Below are 22,071 nucleotides of genomic sequence, written 5' to 3' on the forward strand. Positions count from 1 at the left end.
TCTGCTTCAGATATTCTGCTATTGATTCCTTCTAGAGTATTTTTAATTTCAGTAATTGTGTTGTTTGTTTGTATGTTTATTCTTTAATTCTTCTAGATCTTTGTTAATTGGTTCTTGCATTTTTCTCCATTTTGTTTTCTAGGGTTTTGATCATTTTTACTATCATTATTCTGAATTCTTTTTCAGGTAGTTTGCCTATTTCCTCTTCATTTATTTGGACTTCTATGTTTCTAGTTTGTTCCTTCATTTGTGTAGTATTTCTCTGCCTTTTCATTATTATTTTTTTTAACTTATGTATTTGAGGTCTCCTTTTCCCAGGCTTCAATGTTGAATTCTTTCTTCCTTTTGGTTTCTGCCCTTCTAAGTTTGATCCAGTGGTTTATGTAAGCTTTATATAGGGTGAGATTTGTGCCGAGTTTTTGTTTGTGTGTTTTTCCTCTGATGGGCAAGGCTGAGTGTTGGGTTAGTATTTTTCTTTATTTGTTGTTTAGATGAGGCATCCTGCACAGGGTGCTTTCTGGTGGTTGGGTGATGCCAAGTCTTGTATTCAAGTAGTTTCCTTTGTGTGAGTTTTCACTATTTGATATAAACTCTGGAAAATTCTGAAAGAGATGGGAATACCAGACCACCTGACCTGCCTCTTGAGAAACCTGTATGCAGGTCAGGAAGCAACAGTTAAAACTGGACATGGAACAACAGACTGGTTCCAAATAGGAAAAGGAGTACATCAAGGCTGTATACTGTCACCCTGCTTATTTAACTTATATGCAGAGTACATCATGAGAAACGCTGGGCTGGAAGAAGCACAAGCTGGAATCAAGATTGCGGGGAGAAATATCAATAACCTCATATATGCAGATGACACCACCCTTATGGCAGAAAGTGAAGAGGAGCTAAAGAGCCTCTTGATGAAAATGAAAGAGGAGAGTGAAAAAGTTGGCTTAAAGCTGAACATTCAGAAAACTAAGATCATGGCATCTGGTCCCATCACTTCATGGGAAATAGATGGGGAAACAGTGGAAAGAGTGGCAGACTTTATTTCTCTGGACTCCAAAATCACTGCAGATGGTGACTGCAGCCATGAAATTAAAAGATGCTTACTCCTTGGAAGGAAAGTTATGACCAACCTAGATGGCATATTCAAAAGCAGAGACATTACTTTGCCAACAAAGGTTCGTCTAGTCAAGGCTATGGTTTTTCCAGTGGTCATGTATGGATATGAGAGTTGGACTGTGAAGAAAGCTGAGTGCCAAAGAATTGATGCTGTGGTGTTGGAGAAGACTCTTGAGAGTCCCTTGGACTGCAAGGAGATCCAACCAGTCCATTCTGAAGGAGATCAGTCCTGGGTGTTCTTTGCAAGGACCGATGCAAAGCTGAAACTCCAATACTTTGGCCACCTCATGCGAAGAGTTGACTCATTGGAAAAGACTCTGATGCTGGGAGGGATTGGGGGCAGGAGGAGAAGGGGACGACAGAGGATGAGATGGCTGGATGGCATCACCAACTCGATGCACATGAGTTTGAGTGAACTCTGGGAGTTGGTGATGGACAGGGAGGCCTGGCGTGCTGCAGTTCATGGGGTCGCAAAGAGTCGGACACGACTGAGCAACTAAACTGAACTGAGGGTTAGTTCTCTGATTGTCTAGGCTCTTGGAGTCAGTCCTCCCACTCCAAAGGCTCAGGGCTTGCTCTCTCTCCAAAGACCAGGCTAGGTCCAATCTACCAAGAGGAATTTCACCTGAAACGAAAGGGCCTTTACTTGAGTTCCAAAAGCCAGAGCACAAGAACACAACGTAGGTCTCTGACTCAGCAGAAACTGGGAAGCAGTTATTACCACCAACAAATGCCAAGATAAAGTCACTCCACCTTTGGTCTACCCTGATAAGTCAGCCAGAGACTACCCCTCTGGTCCTGACCACCACTGCTCCAAACCACAGCCACCCAGCACTCTTAGCCACTACACCCCACCAACCAATTCAGAAGCAGGAGACTTTGTGGAAATGAAAGTGAAGTCGCTCAGTCCTGACTCTTTGCAACCCCATGGACTGTAGCCTACCACGCTCCTCTGTCCATGGGATTTTCCAGGCAAGAGTACTGGAGTGGATTGCCATTTCCTTCTCCAGAGGATTTTCTCGACCCAGGGATCGAACCTGGGTCTCCCACATTGTAGGTAGACGCTTTACCATCTGAGTCACCAGGGGCGACTTTGAGGTGAATGTCAATTGTTAGTGTTTACGGGTTCTGTCTTGACCAGGCATATTTCTTTTTAGTAGAACTTCTGCAGTTTCTGAATTAAATCCTTCAGGTTGGCATTGTATAAATACCTATATTTGTTTGTTAATATTAATAGTAGTAGTAGTACATACCTTGAACAGATGTGCAAAAGCATGATAGTAGTCAAGCAGATATAAGGAAACAACACTTTGAATAAATACCTAGACAGATTTTTTTTTTTTGAGCTTTATTAGAATAAGAAGGTGAAATGTGGACAATACTTTAAATCATATTCTCTCTTGTTTTCTGATTCTAACATGTGTGTATCTGCCATGATTTTGTCTAGCCTTAATGTCTGTGGTTTGTATGATAAATATTTTCTAAGTTAGATGTTTTCCAAGCTGTACACCCATAGACTTTGTGACATTAACTCTCCATTTCCCACCAATACACATGCCATAATAGCAGAGGTTTACTTTAATCATAGGGTTGGCTGTCTGGTTTATGTTTAGGGTATACTGAGAGACACGGAAACACGTTTTTCTGCTGAATGAAATGGTTTACTGTTACAGAAGTACCTGAGACTACTCTAGGTTTGAAGTCTTTTTACCAAAGCATTCATTAAAGACACAATGTCCAAGGTTTTTATTGGGGGACTGGTCACATGGGCACTGTCTACCTAGTATAAACCCAAACTGTAGAATCCCAGAAAGAGAGAGAACATTCAACATAAACCAAATTGTATAAATAATCAAGGTAAAGAGAGTCCCTTTTATCAGTTAGAGCATTGGCGTCCTTTGGAACATACCAAAAATTTCATGTTCCTTGACAGAAGCTGATGTTTCTAATATAGGCCTCCTGTGTATGTTAACTTTTTTCTGTACATTTAACTACTGAGTGGTATGAGTTTTTAGATCTGAGCATGCTATTCCCATTCTTTGAAAGTCTGTCCTCTTTGTACTTTCCTCTAATGTCAAGACGAAAATAGATTCAACTATGATGGAAAGAGACTAAGACATGGGATGGCAAACCTTTGACTGGATTTGCTACCTATTTGTGGAAGTACAGTTTTATTGGAACACAGCCATTTATTTATGTTTTTATCTGTAACTACTTTCAGTCTGCAAAGGCAGAGTTGAATAGTTGCTAAGAGATGACCTTCAGGGCCTAAAATATTTACTGTCTGGTTCTTTGCAGAAAAAGATTCTCTTTATGATAGAGGTAGCACTGCAAATCCACAGTGGATAGATGGTTTGTTTCTTTTGGGTATCTAGCTGGAAAATGAAGTTGGATCCCTAACTCCTACTGTTCAGCAAAGTGCCAAATGGGTGAAATACCTAAACGTAGATAATGAATAACAATAACAGAAAAACATAGGAAGATTTTTATGTACTCTGTGTGAGGTAGACCTACCTGTCTGGATGTGATAGGAAGTATCATAACCAAATGAAAAAGGAGACAAACTATGAAAAAAAAAAATCAATTTATAGGCAAAGGGTGAACTTCCTTAATATAAAAAGTATCAAGTCACTCTTTGAACCAGCAACTCTGTTCTAGCAGTTGATCCTGCAGGTGTACTTACACTTGACCAAAATGTCTTACATAAAAATATATTTATTGCAGCATTGCTTTTTGTAGCAAGAAATTGGAAAACTTCAAAGTTTATTAATATAATACTGGTTTGTGTACCATATGTGACTTTGTAATCATAAAAATGAAGTAGTTCTTCATACATTAATGGGGCACAGTCTCTGAAAACTAAATATCTTTGATATTTTTATTTAAGAAACTGAGTACAAATGTCTGCTTCTGGGAACAGGGTGGAGGGTGATTTTTATTCATCATATATATTTTTGTATATTTTGGATTTTGCAGTATCACGTATGTTATTGAAATAATAATTTTCAAAAGTTAATATAAAATATGAATACCCATTCTCCACCCCATATGCTTTAGCATAAACTGAATCTCCTCTCTGCATAAGACATTAGCTACAAACTCATTCAGGTATCCTTTTCCATTTCCCACAGACCAGTTGTTAAAATATTATAGACACACGCACACACCATGTTTGGGATTGAAGTAGAAGGTGGTTGGGAGAAAGCAGTGGTGTCAGCAGCCCTCCACTGTCAGGGGCTGCGGAATAGGGAGCTGTGAGCTCATGTGCCTAAATGATTGATTGTTGCCTCCCCCCACCCCCACCCCGCTTCTTAGACTTCAAATCTCAGCCTGAACCATCCCCTGTTCTTAGCCAGTTGAGCCAACGACAGCAGCACCAGACTCAGGCCGTCACTGTTCCTCCTCCTGGGTTGGAGTCCTTTCCTTCCCAGGTGAAGCTCGAGAGGCAGCACCCAGAGACAGCAGTACCTCCACTGTGAACAAACTTTTGCAACTTCCCAGCATGACTGTCGAAAACATCGCTGTGTCTGCTCACCAACCACAGCCCAAACACATCAAACTCCCTAAGTCTCGGCGAATACCTCCAGCTTCTAAGGTGAGTCTTTTATCAGGAAGTCATAGTGCCAAAGGTGGATGCATTTTAACACTTAGTTCATGGGGTATATTCAAGTACATAGTCTCTTGATTTATGAGCATCGGTCACTTCTGAGTGACTAATGGGTTTGTGCTAAGAGACAGGACTGTCCATTCAAATTACAGATCTTGCTCAGGAAACCTGATGATCTTGTGCGTTTAGGGAAGAGAATCTGGTGTTCTTCTGCACTTACTTAGCTCTGTTCTGTAGAGGTAGGAGTGGTTCCTTGACCAGGCAATGCTTTCATTAGAGGCCCCTCTTCCTCACTCATCCATCACCACAATCCCGTGTCACACCCTCCCTCCCCTTCCCCCCAACTCCCATCCCCAATCCTAAGAAGCATTTGGTGGAACTGACCATTCCGTTAACTTTTTAATTTTTCTTGGCTCTGTTCCTTTCTCTTTAAAAAAAAAAAAAAAATCCTATTTCTTTTTCCTGCCTTTCACTCCTTGTTCCTCAGGACTCCCCAAAGGGCCCAGGGAACCCAGTGCTTGTTAGCTCTGCAGACCTTTGGGGCTGGGAATCTCTCACTTCCGTTGCTAACATCATGGTTTTGCTTTTACAGATCCCAGCTTCTGCAGTGGAAATGCCTGGATCAGCAGATGTCACAGGATTAAATGTCCAGTTTGGCGCCTTGGAATTTGGATCAGAACCTTCTCTCTCTGAATTTGGATCATCTGCAAGCAGTGAAAATAGTAGCCAGATTCCCATTAGCTTGTATTCAAAATCTTTAAGGTATACAGTTTCCCACTTCTCTTTCTAGTTTTGATTAACTCCTTTGCAAAGTAAAACACAGTAGAGTCTAAGAAATCACCTGGTGGAGAAAATAAACCCTATAGTGATGGGTTTGTATCACCATCACCAGTGGCTAACTCTAGAATGTGTCTTCCATCCCCCTAAAAAGAAATCCTGTGCCTGTTAGCAGTCATGCCCAGCTTTCCCCCTCACTCCATCCCTTGAAAACCATTAATTTGTCTCCTGATTTGCCTGTTGTGGGATTGCATATAACTAGGAAAATGCAATAAGTGGCCTTTTGTTTCTGACTTCTTTTATTTAGCATAGTGTTTTCAAGGTTCATCCATTTTACAGTGTGTGTGCATTTTCTTTTCCAAATAGTATTTCATTGTGCAGGTACATCACATTTTGTTTATCCAGTCATTAGATATTTGGCTTACATCCACTTTTTGGCTGTTAATGAATCATACTGATGTGAAAATTCAGTTAAGTTTTGTGTGCTTTCATTTGCTTTGGAGCTGTACCTGGGAATTGCTGGATCCTTTGATAACTCTTGTATTTAACCATTTGAGGATCTATCAGACTTTCGCCCTAGTGGCTGAAATACTTACATTCCTACCAGTAATCTATGAGGGATTCAGTGTGTATACATCTTTGCTAACACTTATTTTCTTTCAATGGAATATTTTATAAATAGAGGAATCAAGATTCAAGAGGAATCTTGAAATTCTAAAATCTCAAATTTTAGAATTTATTTTACTACATTTTTTACCTTCTAGAGCCAAAATCTGATATTTGCTTGAGTTCCCTTTCTAAGGACAGACTCAGGACATTTAGATTCCTTGAAGTTTCTTAAGAATTCTTAATAATGTCACGCTGCCTATTAGTTAAATTTGTTGTTCAGTTGCTAAGTCGTGTCCAACTCTGCAACCCATGGGCTGCAGTATGCCAGACTTCTTTGTCCTTCACTGTCTCCCAGAGTTTGCTCACATTCATGTCCATTGAATCAGTGATGCTATCTAACCATCTCATCCTCTGCTGCTTCCTTCTTTTGCCTTCAGTCTTTCCCAGCATCAGGGTCTTTTCCAGTGAGTCAGCTTTTTGCATTGGGTGGCCAAAGTATTGGAGCTTCAGCATTAGTCCATGCAATAGAATATTCAGAGTTGATTTCCTTTAGGATTGAATGAATGGTTTGATCTCCTTGCAGTCCAAGGGACTCACAATAGTCTTCAACACCACAGTTCACAAGTATCAATTCTTTGGTGCTCAGTCTTCTTTATGGTCCAACTCTCACATCCATACATGACTACTGGAAAAACCATAGCTTTGACTATATGGATCTTTGTTGGCAGTGATATCTCTGCTTTTAATATGCTGTCTAGGTTTTTCATAGCTTTTCTTCCAAGAAGCACGTATCTTTTAATTTCATGGCTGAAGTCATGGTCTGCAGTGATTTTTAGAACCCAGGAAAAGAAAATCTGCCACTGTTTCCACTTTTCCCCTTTCTGTTTGCCACAAAGTGATGGGACCGGATGCTGTGTCTCTTTGAACGTTCAAAGTTTTTTGAATGTTGAGTTTTGTGCCAGGTTTTTCACTTTCCTTTTTCACTCAAGAGGGTCTTAAGTTCCTCTTCATGTTCTGCCCTTAGGGTGATGTTATTTGCATGTCTGAGGTTGTTGATATCTCTCCCAGCAATCTTGATTCCAGCTTGAGCTTTGTCTGACCCGTTGTTTCGCGTGATGTCTTCTGTATATAAGTTAAATTAGCAGGGTGACAGTATATAGTCTTTTGCGTACTCTTCCCAGTTTTGAACTGTCAGTTAAATTAGGTTGCTCTAATTTGGGAGGAGGGATTAATTGTTCTTTTAATCTTCATTTGCATGATATAAATGATGCAGCAGTATAAATTTTATAGTTAGATACGTTTATTTAATTTAAAATATGACAAGAGATGAAATTGTTCTGCCTCATGAAAACAGTGAAGTGACACAGATTTATGTCTCATGTCTTTTATTCTCTGTAGTGATTCTTTGAATACCTCCCTACCAATGACCAGTGCAGTACAGAACTCCACCTACACAACTTCCGTCATTACCTCGTCCAGTCTGACCAGCTCCTCTTTGAGCTCCACTAGTCCAGTAACAACGTCTTCCTCCTACGACCAGAGTTCTGTGCATAACAGGATCGCATACCAAAGCTCTGTGAGTCCGTCGGAGTCAGCTCCAGGAACCGTCACGGCAAGTGGTCTTTCAGGTTTATTCTTACAGGAGATTCCAGTTGGAGCTCGAGATGTAGTTTGGGAAATTTCCTTTTAGAAAATTTCATTTTAGAAATCGGCTAACCTTTTGAGAGGAATCCATATAGTTTGTGGCCATCTCGTTTGAAACCTGTGTTTCACGCACCGGTACACAGGGATTGTGTGAATGGACCCAGACGCCTGGTATACGGATAGTGTCAGGATACACCCTGAGTTGTGCAGTGGCTTCGGTGGGGTGAGTGGGGACTCTAGTCTAATGTTTCACTGTCTTGTAAGGCAGACATTCAAGCATTACTAGTGAGAGCTACTTTAGAGTGGCGAGAACATGAACATAATAGAAACAGTTGAATTGGCATAGCAGACATTTGGATACATTTTTTTCCCTTAAGTTTCCTTCTAAGATTGTGAGGAAATATTTGCATGTATTGACTTAAGAGTTTTTTCCTCCCTTTCTTTTCCATCTTTCATGTTGGATGTTTTCCTCAAATGTCTGATGAATCCATTGTGCCCACTTAACACTAAAACTGTCTATAGGGGTAGGTTGTTGGACATGGGCTTCAGTGAGGGACAGTGTGGTTGGCCATTTCTGTAGGGGTGGGAGCTCCTTCATCAGCCCTATGGGCCTTTCCTGTTGGGTTTGTTTGGATTCTTCAGGGGCTCTTCTTCCAGTCTCTTCCCTGTAGGACCTATACCTGTCTGTCAGTGTCTTAAAAACCTAGTGTGAAGAGAAGGCTGCCGTTAAATATTCATTGATGAAGTTTAGAGCTTGAGGGAGAAGGTGGAAGGGGGCATTCACCCTGCTGTGCAGAGTTTAAAAAATTCTCTAACATTTAGCCCTGCCTTGACACCCAGTTCCAAAGTTATGTGATATATATTAGTACTGAGTTGCTTGGTATGGTTCTTGGATATAAGTTGAGCAGTTTTCTGGTTTTCTCAACTACTTGCTTAGGCTTTGGCTTTAGCAGGTCAGCTAAGTCAATTACTATCTGGCATCTGCTTTCTACTGTATAAAGTCTTGTTGCTCTCATTTTCCACCTGTATTTCTCTTTCTGGGTTGACACCTTTTTAAAAAGCCATGTATTTTCAATATATATTCTGTAAGAAGTTTATTTTTGTGATTTCCAGCATGGTAACCACTAGCCACATGTGGTAGTTTAAATTAAATATACAATTAAAAGTTCAGCTTCTCTGACACACCACGATTTAAATGTTGTCTGTCTAGACATGGTTGGTCAGTCACTATAGTACACGACCAAGTACAGACAGACAGTATTTCCACTATTGCAAAATATTCTGTTCCCTTGGAAAGTGCTGGTCTTTAGTGTGTAAGACATAAATCAGACCATTTCTTTAAATCTCTGTCATCTGCACAACATCTCAGTTCCAGCTCTAACTTGACCTCTTGTTCTTGTCCATATCACTGTTCAACTCATTTCTTGCTCAGCTAATCGAACCAGATTTCTGATCTCTTTTGACCATTTGATGGTATTTTTGTCCCCAGCATGCTTCTGCCTAGAATTTCCTTCATCCCGAATAACGTGGCTTCTTTATTGTGTCAGTTTGTCCATTGCTTGTGAAATTTTTGTTTCTGTTTTTAATAGTTTTAAATTCGAAGTTATTTAATTAATTTAATTTAAATTAATTGTAGTTAATTTACAATGTGTTACTTTCACATGTGCAGCAAAGTGATTCAGTTATATGTATATATTCTTTTTCAGATTCCTTTCCACTGTAGGTTATAAGATATGGAACATAGTTCACTGTGATATATAGTAGGACCTTACTGTTCGAATATTTGTATTTTTTTAAGGTTTATTTATTTATAATTCAAGTATATTGCTTTATAATTTTGTGTTGGTTTCTGCCATATATCAACATGAGTCAGCCTGGGGCTTCCCTGGTGGCTCAGATGGAAAGAATCTGCCTGCAATGCAGGAGACCCACATTCAGTGTCTTGGTAGGGAAGATCCTCTGGAGAAGGGAATGGCAACCCACTCTAGTATTCTTGCCTGGAGAATTCCATGGACAGAGGAGCCTGGAGGGCTACAGTCCATGGGGTTGCAAAGAGTTGGACAGGACTGAACCACTAACACTTTCACTTTTACATACACATGTATCCCCTCCCACTTGAACCTCCCTCCCACCTCCCACCCCATCCCACCCCTCTAGGTTGTCACAGAGCAGCAGTTTGAGCTTCCTGCATCATACAACAAATTCCCAATGGCTGTCTATTTTTACATGTAGTCCAGGGTTTGTATTTTTAAAATGATTTTCTAGGTGAAATGAAGTGTCCCCAAGATGTGATGGCAGCTATTTGATTCATCTTTTCCTCTCTTTTTGTCTAGTGAGTTTTTTTGGCTCTCCGGGTCTTCCTTCCTGCAAGGACTGTATCTGGTTGTGGTGTACCATTTTCTCATGGTAGCTTGTCCTGTTGCAGGGCCTAGGCTCTAAGGCACAGGGACTTCAGTAGTTGTGGCTCTCAGGCTCTAGAGCACAGGCTTAATTAATAGTTGCAGGGTATGGGGTTAGTTGCTCCAAGGCATGTGGGATCTTCCTGGATCAGGGATTGAACCCATGTTTCCTGCATTGATAGGTGGATACTTTACCACTGAGCCACTAGGGAAGCCCTGATACAGTTTTGAGAAGACTTTGTATGTTGGTTTTGTGCTGTCTTGGAGGAATATGCTTGATGTCATGTGTGTATATTTACCGAACAGTGAACCATCGTTGAGAGGGAGGCAGAGCAACAGAACTTTGATTGCTCTCCATGTGCCCTTTATACTGATTTTCCCTTCTCTGAGTCTTTTAGCTCTTGTTTTGCTTTGTTTTTCCCTAGCAGTTCTGTTTTATTGTCTACATTTCTTGTAAATAATCTCAAATTGTTTTAAGAATAAAATGTATGTAGGATTTTATGAAAAGAAAGTGAATTTCTGTTCTGAGATCATCTCCTCAGCTTCCTTGTCCCATCCAGAGCCTGTCTGAGCCCTGCAGGCTCCACTGTCAGTCACTTTTTTTTTTTTTTTTTTTCCAATAGTAAGTTTATTTTTTTACTTATTGGCTGTGCTGGGTCTTCCCTGCTGCAGAGGCTTTCTCTAGTTGTGGCGAGCAGGGGCTATTCTCTAGTTGGGATGCATGGGCTTCTCACTGCAGGCTTCTCTTGTTTCTGAGCACGGGCTTCTGGGCACACAAGCTTTAGTAGTTGCCTCCCAGGCTCTAGAGCACTAGCTCAGTAAATGTGGCACACGGGCTTAGTTGCTCTACTGTGTGTGGGGTCTTCCTGGATCGACTCAAACCTGCATCTCCTGCCTTGGCAGGAGTGGCTCTTTACCAGTGAGCCACCAGCGAAGCCCTCAATCTCTCTACCAGGTCTCCACACCCCATCTATGGAAGTAAAGTTTTCTTTGTGAGGATGCCTCCTTCTGTTTGAAAGTTCTGGGGAAGTGCTTCATGGTTAACTCAGACCAACTGAATCATATAAAATACGATAATTCCTTGCATGAAAGTTATCTTCGTTATAGTTTGGAAACACTTACTTTCTAGTATGTGGGGTACTCAGGAGACAGAATGTCCATGAGATAGAAAGGCTTGTGGTGATTTCAATATAGTGAGAGTTCCCAAGTCCTGCCTATGGCTTAATAATTTTTAGGACTGTTTCATTGCTTCCTGTGCTTTTGGTCTTATTTTTTATTCTTATTACTTCCTTAAATAACCAGTTTGGTGTAAATAAGGTCAGCTTGCTGGGATTTATTAAGAATTTGTTGTATTGCCTCTCCTTTTCTTAAGAAACAAAATAAAACAGGTCATAGTTCTTTGCTTAATTCATAATCTTCATATGTTTGTGGTTAAATCCCAACCTAGGTTGTCATTCAATGGAGGGTTTACTTACTTTATTTTCTCTTTCTTATAGAATGGACATGGTGGTAGTCGAAGTCAGCAGACAGTAGACAGTAAGTATATGAGCTAACTATCCTTGTTGTGGCTGGTGGAAACCACAGACAGAAAAAGAGCATAGCTGATGTGGTGGGGTAAATGATTGGCCAATGGCTAATTCTGCAAAAGTAGTCCTTTTCCATCTTTTCTGATAGCTGTCTCTGACTCATCATTGGCAACATTTCTTTCAGTTTAGAGCTGAGCTAGAGAGGCCCTGTGACCAGACTGTAGGTGACGGTATCACTAGAAATACATCTACAGCATGAAGGGGGTCTTGCATCATTCTGCTGTCTTAAGACCGCATCTCAAGTGTGGAGTGTAGGTTGGATTTAAAATATGCTTTTCTCAGAGGCCCAGATTCCAGGAAGTTTAAGAGGGCTTTCACTTCCGTAATGTGAAAGATGTTTAAAGCAGAAATTGGCATGCTGGTTTAGGAGAGAGAGAAAATGTTGCTCACTACAAATACTTGGGAGAAATGGAGGGAAAGCCCACCAAATCTAGTACAGCTCAGTGATCACTGGAGTTAGTGTACAAAGGGAACACTTGGCTTGTTTATCAATGACTATGGTCATAATCTAAAATGAAACCGATTTTCATTGATCATTCAGTGAAGCAACTGGATATCTATTGGGTATGGAAGCCAGAAAGACCCTCTTTTTATTTAGAAATTTTTGGGAGTGTGGCTGTGGAAATTTGCCAGACCAGGAATAGGTCTCAGTTGGAATTGAAATGACACATTGTTTTACCCAGAGTTGGATTTGGTGTTGAGGGACTGCCAGAGCAACAAATAACGTTGGTACATCTGAGAACACTAGATGTCACAGGAAGTGTGAATTACTCAATCTGTGGTGGAAAGTTTCTTTGGCCCACGTGTGGGGTCGAGAACACACAGAGGTTTACTTAGAGATTTTATTTGGAGATTTCAAGTGAGATAATGAGATGTGAGATGTCCATAAAACAGTGTGCATTTTAGATAGGTTTTTATCTCCCATGCGCTCTTCTCCAACCATCTCTCTCTCTCTCACACACACACACACACACACACACACACCGTCACACTCACATTCACCACACACTTTCTGTGAACCTGTCATTGATGTGATCCAACACCCAGGGAGGTGAGTTTTGGGCCAGGGACATCTGTGGTGTCTTTATCTGATTTCTGGAAGAACAGGCGCCATTTGGGAAGGCCTGTCAGTGAAAAGCCTCAGGGGTGTGAGGACCACTCTAAGAACTGACCATGCCCAGTGTTCCCCTGTCACTGCCGGTGCTGGCTGCTGTCGAGCTGTCCTCCCTTTCGGAGACTAGCTCACGTCGCCTGGACTCTCAGGGCCTCCCGAAGCAAGGTGCTGCCCCCTCCTAACTGCAGAAGACAATGATGCTTTATGTCCAAGCACATATCTGAGTTGTATATGTGGATGGCACTAAAACTGAGTCTTCTCTGCAGCTGATTGATCGCATTCTTATTCTTCTGAAAGCCTAATGCATGCATTTATGTGCTCTGAGGTCTGTTCTGTTGAAGTGTGTGCAAAGAAAATGCTCACTTTTGGAAGTAGCTGTGGAGGGCAGGAGTGTCTTCCTCAGGTTTTAGGTGTGTGTGATTCTCCATTGTATGTCCCCTGGAGAATCGTGTGTATGAGTATGTATTGTATGTACTCTTCCTCCCCTCTACTGGCAGTGAACTTTCCTGAGGTCAGCCTGCTGTGATACTCATTTGATAGAAGCAGACCTAACCCCTGGGTGGTTCCCCCACCACGTGCTCACTGTCCCTTGTGTTCACGCTGTGACCGTATTTGTCAGTCTCTGAGCCTCTTTCCGTGTCTGGGTGTAGCTCAGGGTCAGATTCCTTTAGTCGGGAGGATTTGACCCCCACATCGGGGCTGTGTGTGATGGTAAAGATGTATCCCCCTCCTCGCCTGGGGCCTGTGTTCCAACCATCCTTCGCACCATCACCGCAGCCCGGGCAGGGCCCGCCTGCAGCCTGCTCACGCACTGTCCCCCCGGGGCGTCACTGTGTATGTCACAGCCCAGCCAACCTGTCACAAAACATTGAGCATTTCTCCGATACTCACGGTTGGTTCTGGAGCTAAACTGATCTGTTTCTTACAGCTACTTCATCCGTTCCAGCTCCAAAGACAACAGACCCTCCTTCTGCCCTCCCATCTGTGGCCTCCTTGCCCAGCACCACCTCCTGCGCTCCGCTTCTGCCCCCTGCATCCCAGCACACTGCCACTCTGCCTTCCCTGTCCCAGCCTGGGGACCTGTCCAGCAGTCCCCTCTCTCAGCTCAGCAGGTACGGGGACAACAGGGACCCAGAGTCCGAGGCACCAAGGCCAAGTCCTGAAGCTTCTGGACGGCTGTGTCCAGGGACAGAGCCCACACTTGCCCCTGCCTGTTGTCCTGGCCTTTCGCAGTAATGCTGTGTGGTGGGGGTGGGGTCTCAGGCGCCCGGTGTGAAAGTCTTGCCGCCTGTAACATCTCTGCTGTCACACAGCCCTGGGTCTTTGGGAATGGGGTGGGGCCAGAGGGTCGCTTCTGCTCCTCTTTAGCCCTCAGGAGCGGACCCCATGCCTCAGCCCTGCCCCACATTCTGGGCCCCATCACTGTGATGTGGGGTGAAAGTGCCGGGGGATTTCTGAGCAGGTCTCTTGTGTGGCACTTGCTGTGGGTTCAAAGATGAGTGGTCAACACAGGCATGGGAGGACCGGACTGGTGGGTCCTCACCTACCTTCTGAGCAGAATTCTCCTCTTGCCTCATGCAGCGTGGAGCAGAAGCCAGGCTTCTTGAATTCTACGTTTGATGGGCATTCAAGCTCCAGCGTGTGGGGCCGACATAGGAACTTTCTTCCCACACACACAGATTTAAGGGGGTCTCCAAGGCTGGCTGTTCTTAGTACAATCCTGTTCTTACCATTTACAGTCTCAGAGCAGATGGTTAGAGCTGCCTGAAGCGGGCTCTGTAGGTTCCCAGGGAAGGATGTCCTGGATCCTCATGGCGAGTGAGCAAGCCTTTAGGTCATTTCTAACCACAGAACACCTGTCCGAGGTGATGCAGAATGAAGGGTGTCCAGCCAGGCCTTCCCATGGGGGGGGATAAGGCGAGCTCGTGGATAGCCTGCCTGGCCAAGTGGCCCCTGGTACAGAGGGCCGTGGTGGACACGTGGTGCCGTCTTGTCTTCCAGCTCCCTCTCCAGCCACCAGAGCAGCCTCGCCTCCACGCACATGCCGCTCTCCGCCAGCACATCCCACACAGTAAGTGTTCCTGCTCCCCCACCCACTCCCTCCTTAGCTGGCTTGGGGCCTAGGCTTGGGCAGGGTGGGGGGAGGCTGTGGTTTGTGAATCCGAATATCCGGATACTCTAATCACTTGGCTGTGATGTCTCATCTAGGTTCATGGTTTGAACGGATAATTTCCTAGGCCCCACGGAGGACATGTGGTTCATGCCTCTGTGGTGAAATCGGTTCTCCAGACCTGATACGATGGGCAGGGCTGTTGGGTGGTGAATTTGTTTCCCAGAATTCACTATTCATTCTAGGAGACCTTTCTGCCTGGTTTTATTTTCTGGGACTTCTTTGCAAGCTTTTTAGAGGAAAGTCGACTTGTTGCTAACTTCTGCTTGGCACCTATTGCATGTCATGTCCAACTCTGTGACCCCGTGGACTGGGCTGTGCTACAAGTCCAGTTTTATCAAGAGCAATGCTTCTGGAGAACACTCTGGTACTTTGTGAAGTCCATTGTAGAGAGAGTGTGTGAAGGGAAAGGAAGAGTCTTTGAGACGGACAGATGGTCCAGCCAGTGTTACCGCATCCAATGTGTGTGGTCATGAGGCCTTCACTCCCGCCAGCTCAGGCCGTCTTCTCCAGCTCAGGGGTGGGGGCTTTGGGAAGGTCCTGTTGCAGAAGCATGTGTGGAGCGTAGAGAGGCAAGAATAGAAGTGCGGGCAGGGTGCCAGCTGGGGAGGTCCCGATGTGTTGAAGGGTGACCCTAGATCGTGGTTACGGAAGTCTCGGCATCTAAGCTTGAAGCTGGGAGCATGGTCTCGGGGCTCAGTCTACACTGTGGGATGAGGCAGCGTAGGGGGTGGAGACAGTTCCAAAAGCTGGGAGAGATTGGAACATGGAAGGAAAGGCTCCAGGAAAGAACCAAGTGCCCCCTCCCAGGAGACAGCAGGCTTCCACAAGGTGGGAGTAGGTGGTCTTCAAGCAGGGAGGGAAGTTTTGGGCCCAGGTGAATGGGGGAGTTGGGAAATTGGCAAATTAGTTTCTTCTGAAGAAGACGTCAAATCTTTTGCCGTAGAATGAAGTGGTGGAAAAGGTTCAGTCCTGTCTTTCATCAGTATCTGGCCAACATTGTGGCATCCCTATTCTAGCTTAAGTGAAATCGGTTTATACGTAATTCTTTGCTTGAAACACACAGATCACTGTCTTCCTAGTAGAGATTGGTGTGACTGTCTCTGTCCTTGGAGTAAGCTGCCTGCCCACCACCTATGCCTTGTGTTTGGCCAGTGGGTGCCCTGCGATGTCCCCTTTGTGAGCCCTGGAGCGCTGGCCTCCCATCCTGAGCGCTGTTGCTCTCGTGGTCCGCTGCACTCTGTCTTGGCAGGAACTGTGTCATACGGTCCCAGTGGCCGCCACCAGAACTGCCTTGTGCAGTTGCTAAGGTGGTCACTGAGTCACAGGACTCAGTAACAAAAGACGTAAAAGACACACACTGAAAAGCTTTTGTCTCTTTTCTGCTTGGCTTTGCCCCTTTTCCTATTATTTTCTTGATCTTCTAGACTTTGTTTTCTTAACCTATCAAATGCGTACACGGTCATTTTCCTTTCTGCTCTTTTCCTTGTCCTGTAATGTAAATAGGAACATTCTATACAGTTCCCTATATCTTTCCCCCTCACTCAACAGTGTATCTTTAGGAGGTTTCTGTGTTGGATCAGAGTTCTTTGTTCTTTTTTCACAGCTCTGCTGCATTGGATTATTTAGTAGTCCTCCTCTGATGGAACTTGAGGGCCATTTTCAGTTTTGATATCCCAGAAATATTGCGGGTTTGGTTCTAGACCACTGCTATAAAGTGAATAATGTGGGAGAGTCGGTCGCAGAAATCTTTTGATTTTTTTAGTACATAGAAGTTTTGTTCACACTCTAGTCTATTATGTGTGCAATAACATTATGTCCAAAAAATACAACATATTCATCTTTTTTTCCTTCTGCCTTGCTGCAGTAACATTACGTCTAAAAAATACAACATATTTTTCTTTTTCACTCACTGATCCTGTGGCATGCAAGATCTTAATTCCCCAACCAGAAATCCAACCCATGACCCCTGCAGTGGAAGCATGGGGGTTTTCACCAGCAGACTGCCAGGGAAGTCCCCCAATATAAGTATCTTAGTTAGTAAATACATTAGCTAAAAATGCCGGCTATCACCTGAGCCTTCGAGCAGGTTGTAATCTTTTTGCATTTGTAACGTCAGAGGTCACTGATCATCATAACAAATATTATGAAAAGTTTTGAAATATTGTGAGAATTACTAAAATGTGACACAGAGACGAAAAGTAAGCCAGCGCTGTTGGAAAATTGGCACCAATAGACTTGCTTGACCCCCCAGTTGCCTTGGACCTTCACTTTGTAGGAAACGCAGTATCTGCAAAGCACAAGAACGAGAGACGGAGCTGTGCAGACAGTGGTGTACAGCCTTCTGCACACGCTGTGTCTGCAGGATAGACTCCGGGGTGGAATTGCAGGCATCTGTCATGTTACACACATGGCTCTGCGTAGTGATTTCAGCCCACGTACCTCTCATTGGCAAACAGTGACGTGTCTTCTTTCTCCACTGCCTCCTAAAATGATGTTACCAAATATTTGTATTTTTCTAATGTGTTAATAGAAGAATGACCTGTCAGTATAGTGTTTAACTGAAAGAGCTTGAACATCTATTTTATACATTGGTAAACCATTACATTTCCTTTTGGCTGAGATGTTTACATTTTTCTGTCCAGTCTGTGGTATTTATTTCTATAGTTGGGAGACTAGTAAGTAGCCCTTTGTGATGGGAAGTGCAAATATTTTTCCTAGGTTTGTTGTTTTAGAAATCGTTCTGACTTTTAAATAGTCAGGTATATCATAATCTGTTAGAGCCAGGTCTCTCCCACTTTGTAAAGGATCTTGTCTTTTCTCCTGCCCTTCGTGGTCTGTGGAAGGTGTGGTCAGCTGTGCTCTCCTGGGCCCATCTGGAGAGCTGAGTGACGGCCCCATCAGATGGACTAAGCGGGCCAGCAGCTTGTCTTCTTCACAGATTCGAGAGGTGGAAGGGCAGATTCAGGGACCCTTTCAGGGCCCACTCAAGGCAGGAGAGGCTCTCTGGATGACTCCTGAGTGCCTATGGATTCCCCCCACTCCCCACACTGCCAGTGTTTTTTTTTTAATCCTGTGGTTGAAAGGTTGGGTGGCCAGTGACATCACAGTGCAGTGGTCAGAGCTGTTTCTGACTCTGGCTGGTGTCCTTGGGTGGATGCTGGGCTCTGTGCAGGGGATCGTGAAGTATGGGTAGTGGGCAGCCTCAGCCCCACTCTGGGCCCTTCTCTGGCTGGTCTGTCTCTCCATCTCGGTAGAAGGGGCAGAAGTCCTGGGGAGCCCCAGGAGACCAGAATTTTCGGAGTCTGCACTTGCTGGACCGGATCTGGTTGCTAGTGCCTGGGCGGGCAGGGCAGCCTGTGGGGCTGGGGCCTGCACAGTCGTCTGGGCCCTGGAAGACAGTGCATGGTGTCCCTTCTCCTGGTCTTTCCTGTTCTTCAGCTTCGCGTCAGTTTCCCGGCTTCTTTGTGGTGCACACGTTCAGTCTTACAGAACCTTTTCTTCTGTCTTCGGCCCTCACTTTGCCCAACCAGGTGTATCTCGTCTAGCCTCCTCTCAACCCTCGAAACCCTTTTTGCCTCCTTGGTACTGGCAGCTGGGTGGGGCCCTTGGCTCTCAGGCTCTTCAAAGCTTTCGCTGGGCTTTGCCCTTCTTTCCTTGGTGGCTCTTCTCGGGCAGGCCTAGGGCCGGGCCATGCCCTTCCTGGTGTAGACCCTGAGGACCTACAGAATATCCTCACATGCTGGAGCAAAGGCCACCTGCGGCTTCAGGTCAGAGGTGCCCAGGAGGCCTTGCCTTGGGCTGGGCTGCCGTGGCCCGGGCTCCACCCTCCTGTTTTATGAGGTGGGTTTTCACCTCCTATTGAGATTCTCTGTGTTCATCTATAAACTAAGGTTTACTTGAGGTTTCTGTGCCTGTTTCAGTTACCAGAGCATGAGCAACTTGAGCGATTTTTAGGAGGATTTTTGGTCATAAATCTCAGTTGTGTTGGTCAGATACTCAGCTGACCAGTTGTGTCCCCATGGCTTCAGTGAGGGGCCAGGGCGAGCACACAGGTCAGCCTGAGGCCGTGGGCGCACAGCCCAGGCCAGTCCTCGTGCATTCTCTGCTCTGCCCCTAGATCCATGTGCCCTGGCTTTTCTGTTTTGCCAGCATGCCAGCGTGGACAGCGCCCCTTCCCTACAGCCCTCGGCCACCTTCTCAACGGCAGCAACTTCAGCCTCGAGCGCCGTGTCCTCAGGGCTCAGCTTGCCGAGCGGCATGAACACGGTCAGCAGCCTGTGCCTGGGCAATGCCCCCGGGAGTGCCCCCAGCAGCAGCGCCAGGGCTGCGCCTTTGATGACCTCAGGTGTGTTCCCGTGGCCTGGCCAGCCCTCCTCCCTCCGTCAAGAGTATAGCCTGGCTTCCTGGGAGCAGGCCCCGGTGGGCAGCCATGGGGGTTCACGGGCATTGAAAGCGCACAGCTGTGTCCGGCTCTGCCCCTACAGGCTTCTCTGTCCCACTGACCTCCTGAGGTCTGGTTCTTCCAGAGCTGGGATTGGGGTGGGGGCCAGATCCTGGCTGATGGTGAAATCGGTTTTGCGGGGGAGGATGCTCCCTGGACAGGATTCCCGGCAGCCTTTCTGCTTGGAGCGCTCCGTTCTTTTCTGTCCTTGCTCATCCCTGCAGCTGAGGTGACGGGGCAGCTCTCATGGGCTGCTCCTGGTCACTTTGTGTGACTGCCCATCAGCCAGACCTGGGCAGGCTGTGTGGGCCCAGCCAACTGTGGTTTGCTAGCAGCTCACCCCCTGTGGCCCAGCCTGTCCCTGTCCTGGGGCTACCCGGTCTGCTGCGTTCTGCTGTGCCCCAGTAGCTGAGGAATTGTACTCGTGTGGGGGCCACGTCACTCCATTTGATTTTTGCCCTCCAGGCAAAGCGCCCCCTAACCTGCCCCAGGGGGTGCCTCCCCTGCTGCACAACCAGTACCTCGTGGGCCCCGGAGGACTGCTTCCTGCCTACCCGGTGAGCACACCCGGCTCCCCTCAGCCCAGCTGGCCTTGGGCGGTCTTGAGTTGCCTCCGCTCCCCCTGAGGGCAGCTCTGCCCTTAGACCCTGGGCCTTTCTCTAGCTGGACTCAGTCAAGGCGGGGCGTCTGCCCACAGCAGCTCGTCCCCGTCTCCTTCCTGCACGTGTCCTCCGCCTCCAGCCTTGTTTTTGGCCCCATGTGGGCCGGGTTCCCCAGGGGTGGCGTGTGGTCTCTCACAGCTTTTGTGTCCTCACGCAGATTTACGGCTATGACGAGCTCCAGATGCTGCAGTCACGGCTGCCAATGGTGAGTGGGGTTTGGGTGAGGCTGGGAGGCTTCAGGCTCTGAGTCTCATGCATCCCACCTGCTGTCTGGCCTTCAGGACACATCCCACCTGAGGACGCCCTCAGCACGCAGCCGGGAAAGCTGCTGTGATGGTGCTGCTGGTGCAGCTGTAGCCTGGGGACCTTGAAGTTCTTTGGCACCTGGGGCCCCAGTAGGCAGTTTCTCTAGCAAATGTGGGTCCTTCTCTTCCCTTAAGCCTCCCCCCATTAAAAAATAAAACAACCGACCAGGACATGGGGTTACTTGTCTGCCCCTAGGCTTTTAATAAAGTCCTGTCCTTCAAAGTGCCATCCATCTAGTGTCTGGCTTCTGCAGTGGCCATCAGTGATGGCAGCGTTGTTCTTTGGAGTGAGTGGCTGGAGCAGACAGTCTTGAAGGGCCCTTCCAGATTTAGCCTGCCATCTGTTTGTAAGATTGCTGGCCCTGGGATATCTCTGATTGCTGAGGTCAGTGTTGCCTGTTTTGGCCCTTGCTCCCAGGACGAGGCACTGGGCCTTCTCTGGGATGTGGCCGCATGAACAGGACGCAGTGCAGGAGTGGGACGTAAGGAGGCATGCACCCTGCCTCGACAGCCTGCAGGCTCCTGTCCTGCCGCTTCCTTCTTGGTCTGCTGTTTAGCAGACTCCTGATCATTTTCAGCAGTCTGGGGCATCTGTCACATTGTCAGAGAGTAATAGCTATTTGGACACTGATACCAGCTCTGTTGGGCACAGGCTTTCCTTTTCCCCAAGTGAAGGTGAGGTGTCCTTTGTCAGACTGAAGACTGGAGTGGAGGGCCCCCCGCCCCAGCCCCTCTTTGTGCAGGGCAGCGAGGTGGCCTCCACAAGTAGTGTTGCCCGCTCTGGGCTGACCGCAGAGAGCTCAGGGAGCTGTGGGCACCGGGCCCAGTGGCTGAAGCTTGTTTCTCTTGGGAGACTCTTTCATCTGCTGGAGTATTTCCAGAGGCTTGTAGCTGGGCTGCTCTTCCCCAGGGTGCAAACCAGCAGCCACTGCAAACCCATACTACTGCCCGAGGGCCTGTGGGGCTTTCTGCCCACATCCCTGGAGGGCCCAGGAAGGTATTGAGGATGTACTGGCAGATTTCTATGGTGTAAAACAGAACTCAGGGTCTCTGGGGATGCCTTAAGCCCTAGGCTTTGCAGGGAAACAAGGAAGTGCGACCCAGGTCCTCCTGACACTCAGGAAACCTCGCAGCCCCAGGGCCTCAGAGGTGGAATGTGGGAGCTGGTTCTGAAAGACGAGTCTGTGGTGGTGCCTGGTTGGGCCCCTCAGAGTGACTTGGTGGGATTCCAGGCCCGGGGGTCGTCCTGCTTCATACTCTGTTCATCTTTTTGTGCCTTAGAAGAAATCACTTGTGAGCCTGTCTTTGGAGATAGGGGTCGTTCCCTAGCCTCTGGTGCGTCTGTGCTCGTTTCCACCTTGGGGTTTTCCTCCGTGAAGGAGTAGCCCCCTTGGGCTTCCTGCAGGCCGGTCCCCACTTGAACCCTGCCAGCTGTGCTTCCCTAGCAGCCCTCCTCTCAGGCATTTTATGTCACAGGTGGATGCTGGTGAGGGTCATGGGCCAAATGAATTCCAGTGCCTTCTCCAGTGAGAGGGACTCTAAGGGACAGCTAGGAAAGTTACCTGGACAAGTAGAAACCTGAGGAGGAGGAGGAGCCTCAAGGGTTTAACAGGTCAGGGCAGCAATTACCAGTAGGCACAC

General features: G+C 46.3%; 1 protein-coding gene and 1 non-coding gene across 2 annotated transcripts in view; both read left to right on the forward strand.

Annotated features, from left to right (window-relative positions):
- The window catches only part of UBAP2 (ubiquitin associated protein 2), a 118,948-nt gene that overhangs the window by 93,739 nt on the left and 3,138 nt on the right, over positions 1 to 22,071 (forward strand). The window contains 10 exon segments of the mRNA XM_070375460.1: positions 4,429 to 4,548; positions 4,551 to 4,708; positions 5,313 to 5,482; positions 7,505 to 7,718; positions 11,646 to 11,685; positions 13,778 to 13,961; positions 14,851 to 14,920; positions 19,172 to 19,367; positions 19,929 to 20,020; positions 20,283 to 20,330. Coding sequence (XP_070231561.1) covers positions 4,429 to 4,548; positions 4,551 to 4,708; positions 5,313 to 5,482; positions 7,505 to 7,718; positions 11,646 to 11,685; positions 13,778 to 13,961; positions 14,851 to 14,920; positions 19,172 to 19,367; positions 19,929 to 20,020; positions 20,283 to 20,330 — 1,292 coding nt within the window.
- LOC138989041 (small nucleolar RNA SNORD121A) lies at positions 13,032 to 13,115 on the forward strand. Its single transcript, XR_011465284.1, has one exon. It is a non-coding gene; the product is annotated as a small nucleolar RNA SNORD121A (small nucleolar RNA).

The sequence above is a fragment of the Bos mutus genome, chromosome 8, assembly GCF_027580195.1.
Source record: "Bos mutus isolate GX-2022 chromosome 8, NWIPB_WYAK_1.1, whole genome shotgun sequence".
NCBI classification, from domain to species: Eukaryota; Metazoa; Chordata; class Mammalia; order Artiodactyla; family Bovidae; genus Bos; species Bos mutus.